The 15,820-nt window shown below is 34.2% G+C and overlaps 2 protein-coding genes across 2 annotated transcripts; both read left to right on the plus strand.

Annotated features, from left to right (window-relative positions):
- Nucleotides 1-771: 771 nt before the first annotated feature.
- Nucleotides 772-3,784, plus strand: LOC139093725 (cingulin-like). The gene is made up of 3 exons (XM_070644547.1): nucleotides 772-871; nucleotides 1,374-2,045; nucleotides 2,229-3,784. Exons 1-3 carry the CDS (start codon nucleotides 772-774, stop codon nucleotides 3,782-3,784), a joined length of 2,328 nt encoding a protein of 775 aa, XP_070500648.1.
- Nucleotides 3,785-12,744: 8,960 nt separating this feature from the next.
- Nucleotides 12,745-15,820, plus strand: LOC139093654 (peptidoglycan recognition protein 3-like). The gene is made up of 5 exons (XM_070644433.1): nucleotides 12,745-13,142; nucleotides 13,938-14,798; nucleotides 14,914-15,035; nucleotides 15,098-15,191; nucleotides 15,250-15,820. The coding sequence occupies exons 1-5, from the start codon at nucleotides 12,869-12,871 to the stop codon at nucleotides 15,570-15,572; spliced, it is 1,674 nt and encodes a 557-aa protein (XP_070500534.1). The 5' UTR covers nucleotides 12,745-12,868; the 3' UTR covers nucleotides 15,573-15,820.

Genomic DNA, 15,820 nt, shown 5'->3' on the forward strand with positions numbered 1-15,820 from the left:
CCACTCTACTAATTAATCCAAGCAAAATAAGTTTGACAAAGATTCTGATATGCTCGTTAAATCAATTTGTCTCTAACATTTGCCACACTCTATCCATTCACGACTTTTTCTATGTTCTATTACTTGTGTATGTACACACAATTCAAAAACTTGAACATAAAAGAAAGAAAATTTTCGGTTCTGTGTTTGCTTTTGATATCCTCAACATGTTGATTGTATACCATTAATTTTAATGACGACGTTTTGAATGAAAATGCTCGTGTAAACATAACTAGCGGTATGACATGTGTGTGTGTGTCTGTTGACTGATGATGAAGAATAATAACAAGCATGGAATTTTAAGAGTTGTGAATGAGTAAATAAAGATAGGAATAAGGGGATTAAATGTTTAATGACGAGAATCATATTGGAAGTTCTTTTTTTTTGGAGGCTTATGGAATCAAATCTTTTGAGTTGTGTGCTCTTGACATCAACAACTTATGCGTGACATAAACATGATTGTGTTGATGACAAATTTAGAAAATTATGATTAATTTGTGGGAATTAAATCTTATTGATTTTATGGTTGGCTTTATGTTAGAAGATTTATTTGATGGAAGTGATAATTAATCATTGATTTATTACGGCCAACTTTATGGAAACTCTTTAAGGTGATTGACTTGATTTATTGTGGAAAATTTCATTGATTTTCACAGTAAGCTTTGAATTTTTGTTAAGAAATTTTGACATTTTTTGAAATTGAAAAGTTTTTTAAATTTAAAAGGAAGAATCATGGCCAAAAATCAGTTTGTCAGTGAATATGGAGAGCTTTCGAATGAAATTTTGCTGAATGTTGCTCAATTGTTAACATTGAGACTGCCTGAAGGAAGTGGTAAGAATCATTCTGTTAATATCCTGAAAAGCACAATCTACGCTTTGTGACTGTAAATCCTGCCTTAGATAGATTGACTCTTGTTTGGTCTGGTACTGGATTTTCGGGCAATTCTGTCTATGTACTCTAACTATGTAGGTCAATGGACATAAAAACTAAACTTTCCTGTCATTCCCTAAATGTTGGACATAGTAGCTTAATTCCGATCAGCACAAAATGCTCCTTTGAACATAGTTACACCCCCAGATACACGACTTAAATATGGTCGAAAATCCGGTCCCATGCCATCGTTACACTTGTCTCAGGTCATATTAGATTAAATCCGGCCTCAAATTAGAGTCAAGTTGGTCTGAAGCCGGTTTTTTGGCTATTTCTATGCTGTGTGTTTTCCGGACACGTTCAAGAAAAACGTCAAATTTTCACGAATTTAACCGGATTTACATGGCCATTCTTCATCGAGGACATGACTACTATGACAAATAATTTGTATTTTCCATTTCAGAGCGAATAATAGCATCAAAATGGGTCAAGAAGTTCCAAGCATGTGATCCAAACTCTTACCAGCAATACCTGTCTCTCTTTGTAAGTTGCCTGACCAAACAGCTATTAGTCGATCCCTTTGACACGCCACCTAAAGACATGTCAAATCAATGGCAAAATTTTCAAAGAGTTTATAACCAGCAAGACATCAACAATGCAGTTATACATCGACTTTATAAAGATTCTTTTACTCCGCCATATCAGCTTGATTTGTCCAGCAATATGAAGGAGTATGTAGCATTTCAGGAGATTCCATTTTTTGGTGCTCATTTCTATTATGCCTTCTCACCTCGTGAACAAATTGACAAATGGACAAAATTCAATAAAATGAATATTCCAAAGAATTTAGTTGAAATTTTACGTAAAGATGAGCATGTAGAGTCTCCAGTCAAAGGAAGACTCATCCCTAAAATACAATCACGACCGGCAACAGAACCTTCCAAAATCAGTATCAAGCCAAAGACTCCAAAAGTATTAGGCAAGAAAAAGCCAGAATGGGAAGACTTGATTGAACCAGAGGAATCTGAAGCAGAACCAGAAAGGAAGCAACCGACAATTGTGATTCCAACAGATGTTCCAGCTAAGAATATTCCACCTGCTTTACAGAGACGAATGGCTAAAGCTGAGCAAGAAAGTGAGTTGTTTATGAATTTGAACAGTGTTGTCCAAATTGTGTGTCGGGGCACACTTGGATATGCAGTGAACCTGGCTTCGGTTGAGACATACCACCAAGATGTGCCTTGGTCCAAAAAAATTTAGACAGCACTGTCTTAAAATTTCAATAATAAAATACATAATAACCCAAATTAATCCACAGGACAAGAACGACTAGCTAAAAAAGCACATGAAAATAAAGATAAATCATTAAAAGGAGCAGTGCCAAAGAAATCACTACCTCAAAAACGTTCAGTTGGCCTCAAACCATCAGCATCTCAAAAGACACCGTCAAGGCCTCAAAAAACGAAAAAAGTCGTAGCTGTTGATGACATTGATGCCAGTCTAATGAGCAAAACACTTCCAACTATTCAAACGGAACCAAAATCACCAGAATTTACAGGCCCACATGCTGATATCCAACGTCGTCTATTTCACTTACGTCAATCAAATCTTCCCCCATCAGAGCTCATTAAAGCGACACAAGATATAAGTCAAGTGTCGGCAGATATTAACAGAGAAGCTGAACGTTTACAACGTGATGGAACTGCAAATCTTCAAAATGTCGAGAGACTTCATAATACGGGATTAAGTGTTGGAAATAGAATTTTGAATATGTTGAAAGAGCATCAAGCAGAACAATTGAATGAGCTTGCTGAGAATGCAGCTGGTGCATTAGAAAATGTTGGACTTACAATGGAGCAATTGAATGATATGTTAGAGCAAGGAGCACAAACGCATGACGAGACATTGAAAAGGTTAAATGTAATAAAGGAAAGAATGCAGCAATCAGCATTTAATGCACAAAATGCATCCATTCGTATGAATGAGATGAAAATGGGTCATGAGCTGATGGATGTGATGGACAATATGTTAGATGTGAATGAAAATTCAGCATATCAACTTCAACATCTTCAGGCTGAAACGCAAAATGAAGGAATTTTGATTGAAGGACTTGAAAACAGTAGTCAACAATTGGCCTATATTATACAGGAGCAAAGAGAACGACTGTCTAGAGCACTTGAAAATAATGAACCAGCTTTACTTCCACTTATTGAACAGACTGTAAAAACTGTTGATGAAATTCTTTCAAGTAGCTTCAATGAAAATATCCAATTGGTAAAAAATGCAGACAGAAGTCGAAATGCTATAAAGGCAATAGAAATTGATTCACAGAAGCATGAACAGCTGAATGACATGAATGAACGGACATTACAAATTTTACATGATGTTGAATTAGCAATATCTAAAGTCATGGCTGTTGATGATGATTTAATTGATATTGACAGTCAAAATTTAGGTTTTATGGATGTTATGGATGAGAATGAGATGGAAAGACAACGTCAATTGAAATTGAGGGAACGTCAGGAGCGTCTAGAGGAAATTTTAGAAAGAAGTCGAATGGCTGCTAATTATAATGGCGCTGAAAATCTTGAAGACATTAGTTCCACGCTGGTCACTGAAATTCAAAATTCAATCACAGAAATTGATCAAGTTTTAATTCCTGGATTACAAAAATTGGAAGTACATGCTGAATATCCACAAGATCGTGATACAATTCATGAAGCTATTGAAATTATTGAGCAGCATTCTGAAGTTCTGCACAATTCATTAATGGAAATGATAAACTTGAGAGATGCTGTTGCTAATGAAAAGGAAGGACATGTTGATTATGATTTGATGACTTTTGAGGATGATGATTTGATAGAATTTGATTGAAAATAAAGGTTGTATTTTGGCAATCTTCGAGTTTTAACTTCCATGACGTAGTGAACATTGAGAAAATTCAGTATGTTAAGCTTGAGACACTTACTTACCTACTTCGCTGGTCGTACAGATCAATTGTGATCCATGACCTACCACATACCATGGCTTCCAATTGCCAACTTTCAATACCAAGCGCAACACTATCTCTATCGGCAGCTTCCTTCCGAAAATTCTGTGTTCGTCCACGAGCTTTTTTACCATCCAGAAAATCAGCCTTAATTAATGGAGCTTGCAAGATCCATCTATATCCTAATAACAAAAGATCGAGACATAATAGAGATTTTGTGAATCATCGATGACTGATCGACAGGCTGAATGTCATCTTAAGTGAAACAAGTTGCAATTAATCGACCATATGTCTAGTTATAACCTTGACATTTGTGTTACTTACCATGAAATTTCAAGGTTGTATGTACTCGTAAGGCACATGGAGTAGAAATGACAAATACTCCAGAGCAAGATCTGCGTGAGTTTGGTTTGGCGCCAGATTTGGTGAGTCAGGCCTAATTTGAGACTCACGCCGGTAAGGGATTGGAGTTTTTGTCTTTTCTATGCTGTGTTTCTTGTAGATTATTAGACATATGGTTTAAGATTTGAGGCACCAATCTCTTCGGGGAAATGGGTTCGAATCCAACCGCAGCCACCTTATAGGGTTAATGCCTAAGTTTACTTCCTTTAATGTACATCAGCACATGCATGCCTATGCTGTCAGTTGAGTCAATGTAGAAGAGTCTTAGAGAGCAGAGAACCATATTCTTAGTCACTCTGTCCGTCTGTATGTCATTCTGTCTCAAGTATGTCCCACTCTTCAAGCATTATAGCCTTTCTATTATGTCGACAACTGTCCATTAAATTCAGCTTTAAAACTAGCTTTAACACCTCTTTCCCACATCCCCAAAACCTTCCTATTCAAATCAAAGCAATGCACAATATTTAAAAATTAGTCAACAATAATTTCCTATGACAATGAAAATATTAAAAATAGTCTTGTCTCTTCCATATATAACATCATACAGCATGTCTGTCATCACATTTTGACTATCATGTCATCAGAAATGAAAAGCAGAAATATTTTTTTCAATTTTTGAATTCTTTTGAAGAATGATGCATCAAAAGAGAAGATAATTTTGGTGATGTCCTTTTCTGATATTGAGAATGAAGGTCCTCCCGAGCATAAATAAAGCTTTCCCATTAGCATTATAATAAATCTTTGAATTTTTTTTTATTCTTGCTGGAGATGAAAAAAAAATATTTAAAAAATTACAAAAGTACTCGTTCTTATCGAGTGACTTCAGCGCATTTTTGTCCCAGCGATCAGTAATTGATTAATAGGTCACTTCCAGAACTAAAACACAAGATCCAGTAAGATCCAGGTCACTTCCAGACCAAAAACACAAGATCCAGTAAGATCCAGATCACTTCCAGACCTAAAAACCAAGATCCAATAAGATCCAGTTCACTTCCTGACCTAAAACACAAAATCCAGTAAGATCCAGGTCACTTCCAGACCAAAAACATAAGATCCAGTAAGATCCAGGTCACTTCCAGACCAAAAACACAAGATCCAGTAAGATCCAGATCACTTCCAGACCTAAAAACCAAGATCCAATAAGATCCAGTTCACTTCCTGACCTAAAACACAAAATCCAGTAAGATCCAGGTCACTTCCAGACCAAAAACATAAGATCCAGTAAGATCCAGGTCGCTTCCAGACCAAAAACACAAGATCCAGTAAGATCCAGGTCACTTCCAGACCAAAAACACAAGATCCATATAATACTTCCACAAATTTAAGAACTTAATCATTTAACGGATTTTCATAATTCAAACCTCATAACGGTAAAAAAAAATTCAAACATTGTTCAGTAAACACTGTAAAAACATCGACAAACATTGAAAAACACTGCAAAACAATGAAAAAACGTGTTGTTGTTTTTGTTGTTGTTGTATATGAAAATGAAAAACTGTTAATTATAGTATTTATGCTTTGATTTGAAACTTTTAAATGACCGGGGCGCCAATAACTTTATGGAACTGATCTTTTAAAACCATTCCGAGCTCTCTACGATGTCTAGTTTTCGAGATCTCGCGTTCCAGCCGACCGACCGACCGACCGACCGACCGACCGAACGACCGACCGACCGACCGAACAAAGTGTCTTATTAAGCTACCTTTTTGAAAAAAATTTCAAAAATGCGCTAAAAAGGAACAAAAATTCCTTTCAAATTAACTCAATCGAAAGTAATGAAAGGAAGAGATTTCAATCTATGATGCTAATGCACACGTACAAAAGGACTGAAAAAAATGTGAAGAAAAATGAGTTTCCTTTTTATAAACTGCTTTTCGGCTGCTGATAAGCATCTTTTTTTTCTCTCATAAATGGAAAGCAAGCGGCATTTACCGAAAAAGAAATTAGAGAATTATTTGATCTTGTTGAGTGACTTCAGCGCATTTTTGTCTTAGCGAGCAGAATTTGGGAGGAAGGTGTTGAAAGAGACAGTTTAGCACTTGATGTTGGCAATTGACAAAGGGCAGTTAGCGATAGAGCCAGTTTTAGACTTCAAATTAGAAAGTCCATGGATCACAACTGTTCTGTACGGACAACGAAATAAGTAAGTAATACCAGTAATTAACAAAACCTCGATAACTTCCCAATAAACTTTAAAGATATAACGGTCTTTTAAAATTCAAATTTTCTAACGGTTGCTAAAAGTTTAAAGTTTTTGCAAGCAACGCTTTAAATATGTTTTCTCTTTTGTTTATGACATGAAAAATCATTAATTAACGTACATACAAATGGTTTTGCGGAACCGGATCATTTGATACTAGAACAAATTGTTGGCACAGAATTAATGCTGCAAACCAGAGCTTTCTACTAGGTCAACTTGTCGAGATTTCGTCCCTCACCCAGCCAGCCAACCAGCCAGCCCAACAAAGTGTATTATTAAGCATCCCATGTTTCCAGAAATGCCCTTAAAAAGTGGAGATGATGGCAAAAATGGCCATTAAAAATAAATAAATTAAAAAAATAATCAGAAAAGTGAATCGTGAGAATCTACAGGAAAATAAAACGGTGGACCGTTTATTTCCATTAACATTTATTTTTTTTTTCACCTACCCGACCTCCTCGAAATAATATGAAATAAAAAAATGTTGTGAAAAAAAATTTTATGACTCTTGAACGAGGAGCATTGATTACACAGCAACATTATAAAAATTTAAATCAATTTTTTGCTCTTTCTGCTCTGATTCTTCATCCTTTAAAAATTTCATTGCAGTGAATATTTTCAGGTGTTTTTTTGATACAAATATAAAAGAGTCGGTGAAGTTTAGCCGTGTTTTGTCCCAGGGTCAGGCATTCCAATGTACTATACTGTACATACTGACAATACAAGGACAAGTAAAACACTTTCACATAAATTTAATAAGGACATTACTGTACTTTTGGAGCGTCTGATTCTTGATTTTGTCTAATATAGATGGGTAAGATCGAATTGGTTGATTATTGTCACCTGCTGTACATTTTAAACCAGTGCTCCTTAAACAATGTATGCTCCGCTTACAGGTGTGTCACCAAATCCTTCAGATATGTCGTGAACTCGAGAGAGGCAAATTGCGATTAGTCCGCGGATGTAGTTCTAAATTTGTCAATTTTGCAATTTGCAGAAACAGATGCGAAGTGGTTAGAGCATCGGACAAGCGACTCTAACGACCCGAGTTGGATCCCAGGAAAGTCGAGTCAGATTCAAATGCTTTTTCGCTGTTTCTGGTCACACTAGCTCGGTTTGTGTATTCGCGACTCACAAATTGTGACTAGGTCCATTGAATTTGCATACCTTGGAGCATGCAACTGTGCAGAGTTGGAAAAAACCAAAATGCCATTTATGACAAATATTCACAATCTTCTGGATGTCCCCTTACAAATTTAAGAATTTTGTTTAAATAGGGGAAGCGAGGTTTGATCTCAAAAAATTGTAAAAATCGCGATTTTCCGATTTTTTCGACAGTGCTTGACTTTAATTCCCCATTTAATTTTGTCCTATTTAAATGCGCCACTAGCATCCAAAACCCCACTATGACTTCAAAAATCGTTCAACATTTTCGTTCATTTTTTTCATCATTCCATCATACTCGAATATCATCTTGAATATCTAAAGTACTTTTCATACAAATGTTACAACATTATTCTATCATTGAAAAGATTTAAATGAGAAATAAAAGGTAAATGCATTTTGAGTACCTTTTTACACACAAATGCACATATTTTTTTATCAAAAATCTCTCTCGACTAAATGGAAACGCTGTTTTCATAGTCAGTGCTTATTTTTACACTGAATTATGTTCAGTTTTTTATGTTTGCTCGTAACTGGCACAAGCTTATATCTGCTGCATGATTTCATATTATTATTAAAATATTAGTATTGTGTTGATTAAAAGAAAAGTTTTATGAATTGTAATGAATCAAGAAAGACTTGGCATTTGCCATTTTATTGAGGGATGAAGGTGTTAAATGGAAACGGTTGAATAGAAAAAAAGGCTGATGGAAATTGTTTGGAATTCACTATGGGGCAAAATGAAAAAAAGGGACATTCACTTTGTTTTTTGGACTTTTTCGAATTAAACCTAGTGGGTATTATTTCCTTGTAGTCCATATAGCAATAGACTTGCATGCCAAATTTCAGGTCATTTGGTGCTGTTTGGTCAATTCTGGAGCTGTTTGAAGTTGAAAAATGGTGAAAAAACAGATTTTTTCACATCCTGTTTGACTCGGGAAATCCCATATTTAATTAAAAGATATTGAAAAACGGTTTTCGGTTTCTGATTATAATATATAAGAGCTTTAATTTCATACCATGGAAAGTTTATATATACTGAGTTTTAGTGGCAGGGCTTTAGAAAATGTATGAAAATACCAGGAAAAAAGCTTCAAGCGTCCGGAACTAACATTTTTAGGTCGATTTCCCCCATACGGAGCTATACTAGCTTAAAGTACTTACTTTCTAGTTTTCAAAACCGTTAAAACCTTTACAATAAGTACTGGGGAGCAAAAGTTATTGCATTTTAAGTTTTGGACGAATTTTTTTTCTCAAAACTAATATTTCTCATATAAATTTAGAAAATATCGGTTGATAATAGTTTTTTTATGTTTTTGTATGAATTTAGCCATTTAAGAACGAATAGTGAAGAAATTTTTACAAAAAGTTTAAAATTCGCCAAGTTAGAGGTACATATGCTATTTGACGACTTGACCCTTTTTCTCATCACTCAAACTGCTATAACTTTTACATGACTAAATATTTTTCAGTTCTGTTTCTTGTTTAGTGTAGCTTGTTATAATACCTTTCCAACAATATATAATACTTAATAGTTGGAAGTAGTCTTGGTCGTGAAAACGGACCCTGTTTGTGACTGACCCTTTACAAAGAAATTTTCAAAAAAGTCATTTCTAAAACTACCACTTAGAAATTAAATAATATAATGTTTTTGTGTTTTTTAGGTCATATAATGATAGTTTTGAATCTCAAAACCCAAAAAATCTCATTTTGTAAACTTTCTGTAACTTTAGAGGCCTTCATAGGTAATGTTCAGGTAGTCTCTCAACTCTCAGATATGAATCTTTTTTATTGACTTTTTTTGATTGATATTGAATATTTACACTTACTTTGTGCAATATATATCAATTTTAAAAAGTTTGGGTCGAAAAAAAGTGATTTTTGACTATTTTGTTAAAAACAGGCTTAGGTAGGCCACATTTAAGGCACTCCAGTAACCACTATGATTAAGTTCTATACATGTTTTGTACATTTTTATAAAGGTAATAGTAGTAACTAGTAATAACAGAAAACAAAATGCAAAAATATTGGTTCTAAAAAAAGTTATAGTCATTTGAGTGGCCAAAAAAGTGCTCAGGAGAGCAACCAGCATAGGCAAAAACACATGAATTTAAAATTTTACGTTTATTTTGACAAAAAATACAACATTTTGAATTATTATGACATAAAATTAATTTTTATTCAAAAAACTTCAAAAATAAATGTAAAATTTTGAATTTTTGTGTTTTTGCCTATGCTGGTTGCTCTCCTGGACACTTTTTTGGCCACTCAAATGACTATAACTTTTTTTAGAACCAATATTTTTGCATTCTGTTTTCTGTTGTTACTAGTTACTACTATTACCTTTATTAATTTGTATAAAACATGTATAGAACTTAATCATAGTGGCTGCTGGAGTGCCTTAAATGTGGCCTACCCAAGCCTGTTTTTAACAAAATAGTCAAAAATCACTTTTTTTCGATCCAAACTTTTTAAAATTGATATATTTTGCACAAAATAAATATAAATATTGAATATTAATCAAAAAAAATCAATAAAAAAGTTTTATATCTGAGAATTGTTGGACTACCTAAGTGTTACCTATGAAGGCCCCTAAAGTTGCAGAAAGTTTACAAAATGAGATTTTTTGATTTTTGAGATTCAAAACTATCATATTTTGACCTAAAAAACACAAAAACATTATATTATTTAATTTCTAAGTGGTAGTTTTAGAAATGACTTTTTTGAAAATTTCTTTGAAAAGGGTCAGTCACAAACAGGGTCCGTTTTCACGACCAAGACTACTTCCAACTATTAAGTATTATATATTGTTGGAAAGGTATTATAATAAGCTACACTAAACAAGAAACAGAACTGAAAAATATTTAGTCATGTAAAAGTTATAGCAGTTTGAGTGATGAGAAAAAGGGTCGAGTCGTCAAATAGCATATGTACCTCTAACTCGGCGAATTTTGAACTTTTTTGAAAAATTTCTTCACAAATCGTTCTAAAATGGCTAAATGCATACAAAAACATAAAAAAACTATTTTCAACCGATATTTTCTAAATTTATATGAGAAATATTTTTTTTGAGAAAAAAATCGTCCAAAACTTAAAATGCAATAACTTTTGCTCCCCAGTACTTATTGTAAAGGTTTTAACGGTTTTGAAAACTAGAAAGTAAGTACTTTAAGCTAGTTTAGCTCCGTATGGGGAAATCGACCTAAAATTGTTAGTTCCGGACGCTTGAAGCTTTTTTTCCTGGTATTTTCATACATTTTCTAAAGCCCTGCCACTAAAACTCAGTATATATAAACTTTTCATGGTATGAAATTAAAGCTCTTATATAGTATAATCAGAAACCGAAAACCGTTTTTCAATATCTTTTAATTAAATATGGGATTTCCCGAGTCAAACAGGATGTGAAAAAATCTGTTTTTTCACCATTTTTCAACTTCAAACAGCTCCAGAATTGACCAAACAGCACCAAATGACCTGAAATTTGGCATGCAAGTCTATTGCTATATGGACTACAAGGAAATAATACCCACTAGGTTTAATTCGAAAAAGTCCAAAAAACAAAGTGAATGTCCCTTTTTTTCATTTTGCCCCATAGTGGAATTTGCAGGCAGTCTTTATCTATTGTTTGATATGGTTATTGGTGGAGTTTCATGCTTAAAGGGTAATTTGCTTCTGATGGATATTCTATTTATGGAAGACTAGATTAGCTTGATACTCTAACATGCAATGAGCATACTTACCTATATGAGCGTCTTCGTGAATATATTCAAGCTTACCCATGAACTTTCTCGATAACAGTTCGGAGTACTAGACAGATGGTATAAAAATAGAAAAAGTCAGCAAATAGTGTCCGCAGGTCAGCATGACTCTTGCAAGGAATCGTTTTCAACTAATATGCTGAATCCATGTCGAAACAAGATTCCGGAACTCGAAGTCGACACAAATTTTATGAAGTCAAGTCAACTTTTCCATACAAAAGCTGAGTCGACTTCGAGCTTTGGTTTCATCGGTATATAAACGTAATATTCCGACTTTTTTACGTCGTGTACCAAGTATCATGTTCGGAAGGTATCTTGATTGGCTTCATGTCTAGAATGTTACTAAGGAAGCTAATAGAAAACATCCCAACCATGTGAATAGCACAACTCTGGATACAAATCGATTAATCGATCCGAAATCTGGCACTAACCCAGCGTGACTCTGGCATGATACCAGATTTTGAACGATTAAGATCCAGATGGCAAAAGATAACAAATTGAGACAGGTTTGCTTTTGGTATTGAAAATTGGCAAGCAGTAGGCAACAAAAGAGTCAGTTTGATACAACATCTGAAAGAGCTCATGATTCACAATTGATCCGTGCAGCCAATAAATAAGCAAGTAAGTAAATTTATTTACGACATCAAAAAACCAGATTTCACCCACAATCATCATTAAAAATCAATAAAAAATATCATTAAATTAATCATTATGTTTACTTAATTGTTGACATTACTTCGCAATTATCAGCGAGTAAATAGTAAATGCACTCAACAGCTGATAAGAGTAAATAGCTAATTGCGAACATAAATATTCTCACGATACTTTAGTTTATGTTCCTCTGTGAACTGATTCGAATGTGATTCGCGAGAAAAAAAGTGAGTTGAATAACAATTATTGTGAAAAGTTAGGAAATTTAAATAAATTTATCAGAATTAGGTAGTTTTGATGTTACTGTGCTGAATCATGCGTTGGTTTTCCGAGTGACACAAATGAAGCTCGGTTCCGCCATGGAGATTTTTAAAAACTGTTAAATGGCTAAAATATGACAGGCAAATTTAAATGATTTACATTTAGTGTTAAAAAAAGCTTTTGCGGAACCTTGCAGAACCTTTGCGGAACCTTGCGGAACCTTTGCGGAGCCTGCTTCATTTGTGTCGCTCGGATTTGTGTAATAAAAAATTACAAAAACCTTTCCAACCTTTCAATATTTAACACTGAAATTGAATAGTCCGTAAAAAAACAATAAAAGAGAATGAATCATATATTAATATAAAGTAACTACATCATCATAATGCTAAAACAAGATATATTTTGACGTGTTTAAAAAACCACAAAATTGCGGTTCTTTTCAAGTTTTATTCTCTAATAATAGAGTTTGATAAAAATACCTAAATTATAGTGATTTAAAAATAGACATCAAAGCCAAGATAACACAACTAGAAATGGAAGATCTCAAAAGCAAGCACAAAGAACTCGAATATCAAAGTCCAAGATGTTCAACCTCGACAATAGACAGTGACACAGCTGCAGAAATAATCAGACAATATGAAGTTATAAAAAATATTTCCAATACCAATTTAACATTTCCAAATGTTGAACAAACTCAAAGTAACACTTTAAGTCCAAAAGTGCACAATACAATGAAATTTGACAAAAGTGAAGGTATTCATGTGGGTGATGTTATTAATTATTATTGTGGATCGCCGACCTATACAGGTATGTTAGGTAAGTTGTGAAGTTGTCTCAAGGTTATGGAACTATTTGCAAAGTACTGATTTATCAAGTACTTGTATTAAGCTTTACCGAAGTGTTCGTTTCGATGAATTTTCGAGAGCGAGGCCGAGACTTAAATTATTCAAAGTTTCGAGATCGAGAATAGAACCCTCAAACTGGAATGGTACGGTACAAATACCACTTTGCCACAAAGTCATAGACACTCGCTCCCTCACCTCCACTTACAAAGCTAAAGTAATGAGTGATCGACCCTATACCAATATGCGAGAAATTGATAAAGACCAATGACAAAGTAGGGATCTAAGTATTGCTTAGCATGAGATAAGCATTGTTCCTGATATAGACTGATATTTTTCCAAGACTAAGAGTTATTCCCTCAAACTGTCCATTAACCAAGTGCTGTCCAAACTTTTTTGCGCTATGGCACACAATGGTGCTAAAGCTCGCCTGAAAACGCACAAGACATGCGATCCATGACATATGGTCTATGACAACACTGTATTAACAGAAGATAAGAAATGACAACACAGTACAAATGCTATAATACAGAGTTGTGATGGCCGATGTAGGCGACCGAGAGAATCGGCTAGTCGTTCATTGATTTTACAGTCAATTGTTTTTTATCGCTCGCCGTTTTTTATCTGTGACCGTTTATGACCGACCGATAAAATCAAGTCGTTTCACAACTCTGCAATAATATTACAAGTTCCATTGCCTTCCTCTGTTTTTCCATCAAAAAATATTCATATTTATTTCTCTCAAAAACTTAATTTTCAGCCTCAACCAACTCTAACTCTATTTCAAAATCACCAACATCAAACTCTGATGTCACATTAATCTCATCTGTCGATTCAAATGAGCGAAAATTACTCTCATGTGTCTCACGAAAGCAAAAACTATTGATAATGTTGATAAGCGTAATTATTATGGCAATTACTGGTGGCGTACTTTTTATGATGCGTCATAAACTCATTGGAATCGATATGACTGAAACAACAACGATAAAATTTATCATAACTACGGAGGTGGATATTCCTACTACAACTACATCTTCCGATGTGTTAACAACAACAACAAGTGAAATCACATATCCAACCACTGAACATGTGATACCGACAATACCGTCAATAATTACACTTGAGTCATTTGTTAGTCGAAAACAGTGGAATGCTGAACAGCCACGTGCAACAGTTGACTTAACATTGCCAATTTATCGAATAATTATAGCACATACAGCAAGTGAAAGTTGTAATACAGAACAAGAATGCACAAAGTTCGTCCAAGATCTACAAAGAAATTCAACACATTTAGATGATATTCCATACAACTTCCTCATTGGAAATGACTCAAAAATTTATGAAGGTCGAGGTTTTGAATATGAAGGTCAGCATACATCGAATAATAATGCGACTGAATACAATAGTATTGGAATCTGTGTAGCATTTATTGGACATTATAAGCATGAGACTATATCAGAATCTCAAGTTAAAGTCTTTGAGGACTTTATAGAATTTTTTAAGAAATCAGGAGTTATTAGTGAGAATTATACAATTTTTATGCAAGATCAACTTATGAAGACTGATTTAAATGCTAATGGACTTTTGATGACAGTACAAAATTGGAATGGATATAGAAAATGTAAGGAAAATTGTGTATTTAGCAATGATGGTCAAAGTTGAGTAGAATCTGGCTTGCCCACCACTGATTCAATAGATATCAATGATCTTTTAATTATGAAACATTCCCATTTCAGTACAAAAAATCCACAACAGAATTGAATGGAATGCAGAACCTCCAAAATTACTAGAAAAATTTAGTTTTCCCATGAATTGGTCCATTATTACGAGTACGGCGGATCAGCAATGTTCTGGTTTTGTAAGCTCAACTTCCATTCGTTCGCTTTTAAGCAAATATTCATTAACATTCTGTTTCTTCAGACTAATTGCTCGGAAACAGTCAAAAAACTTCAAACTAAAGCATTTGGAAATAATCTTAATGACATCCCATTTGGCTTCATAATTGGTGGTGATGGTAAGGAATAATCAACTCAATAACCAGCATCTTATAAAGCCAGTACATAATTTTCCAGGTCTGATATTCGAAGGACGAGGTTGGGACTACATTGGACAGCACACAGAAGATTTTGATACAAAAACTGTTGCCATTTGTGCCATTGGATCTTATGGAGTAAGAAAGCCAAATCAGACTTTACTGGATGCAACACATGACCTTCTGGAAGATGGAAAGGCACTAGGAAAATTGACTCCAAACTATATTGTAAATGGACGGCAGGAATTAAGGTTCGGTTTAACAGGTCCTGGTGGTGATTTCCTTGCCGAAATCCGTAAATGGAAGCATTGGAAGTACTGGGGTATACCAAAGAAATTGAAAAATAAATCAACAAAATTTTAGGAAACAATTCAATTGTTTGTTATTAAGGAATTCCAATAACAGAAGCTACAAATCATGAAAATATGTATTCGCTATAGCAATAAGCAAGAAGCATTAATTTTTATGAGTCCAACTTTACCTCATTCCTTTAAAACTTTTCACGAGGCCCATAAACCACAAAAGTTTCCGTTCCTACTATCCCATTTTTTGTGTATGTCTTACCATTTTGCATTTCTTTGTATTATTTGTATTCCTTTATTTTTTGTTTC

The sequence above is a fragment of the Chironomus tepperi genome, unplaced genomic scaffold (assembly GCF_022539635.2).
Source record: "Chironomus tepperi strain 1889 unplaced genomic scaffold, CSIRO-AGI_Ctep_v1 contig_29, whole genome shotgun sequence".
NCBI classification, from domain to species: Eukaryota; Metazoa; Arthropoda; class Insecta; order Diptera; family Chironomidae; genus Chironomus; species Chironomus tepperi.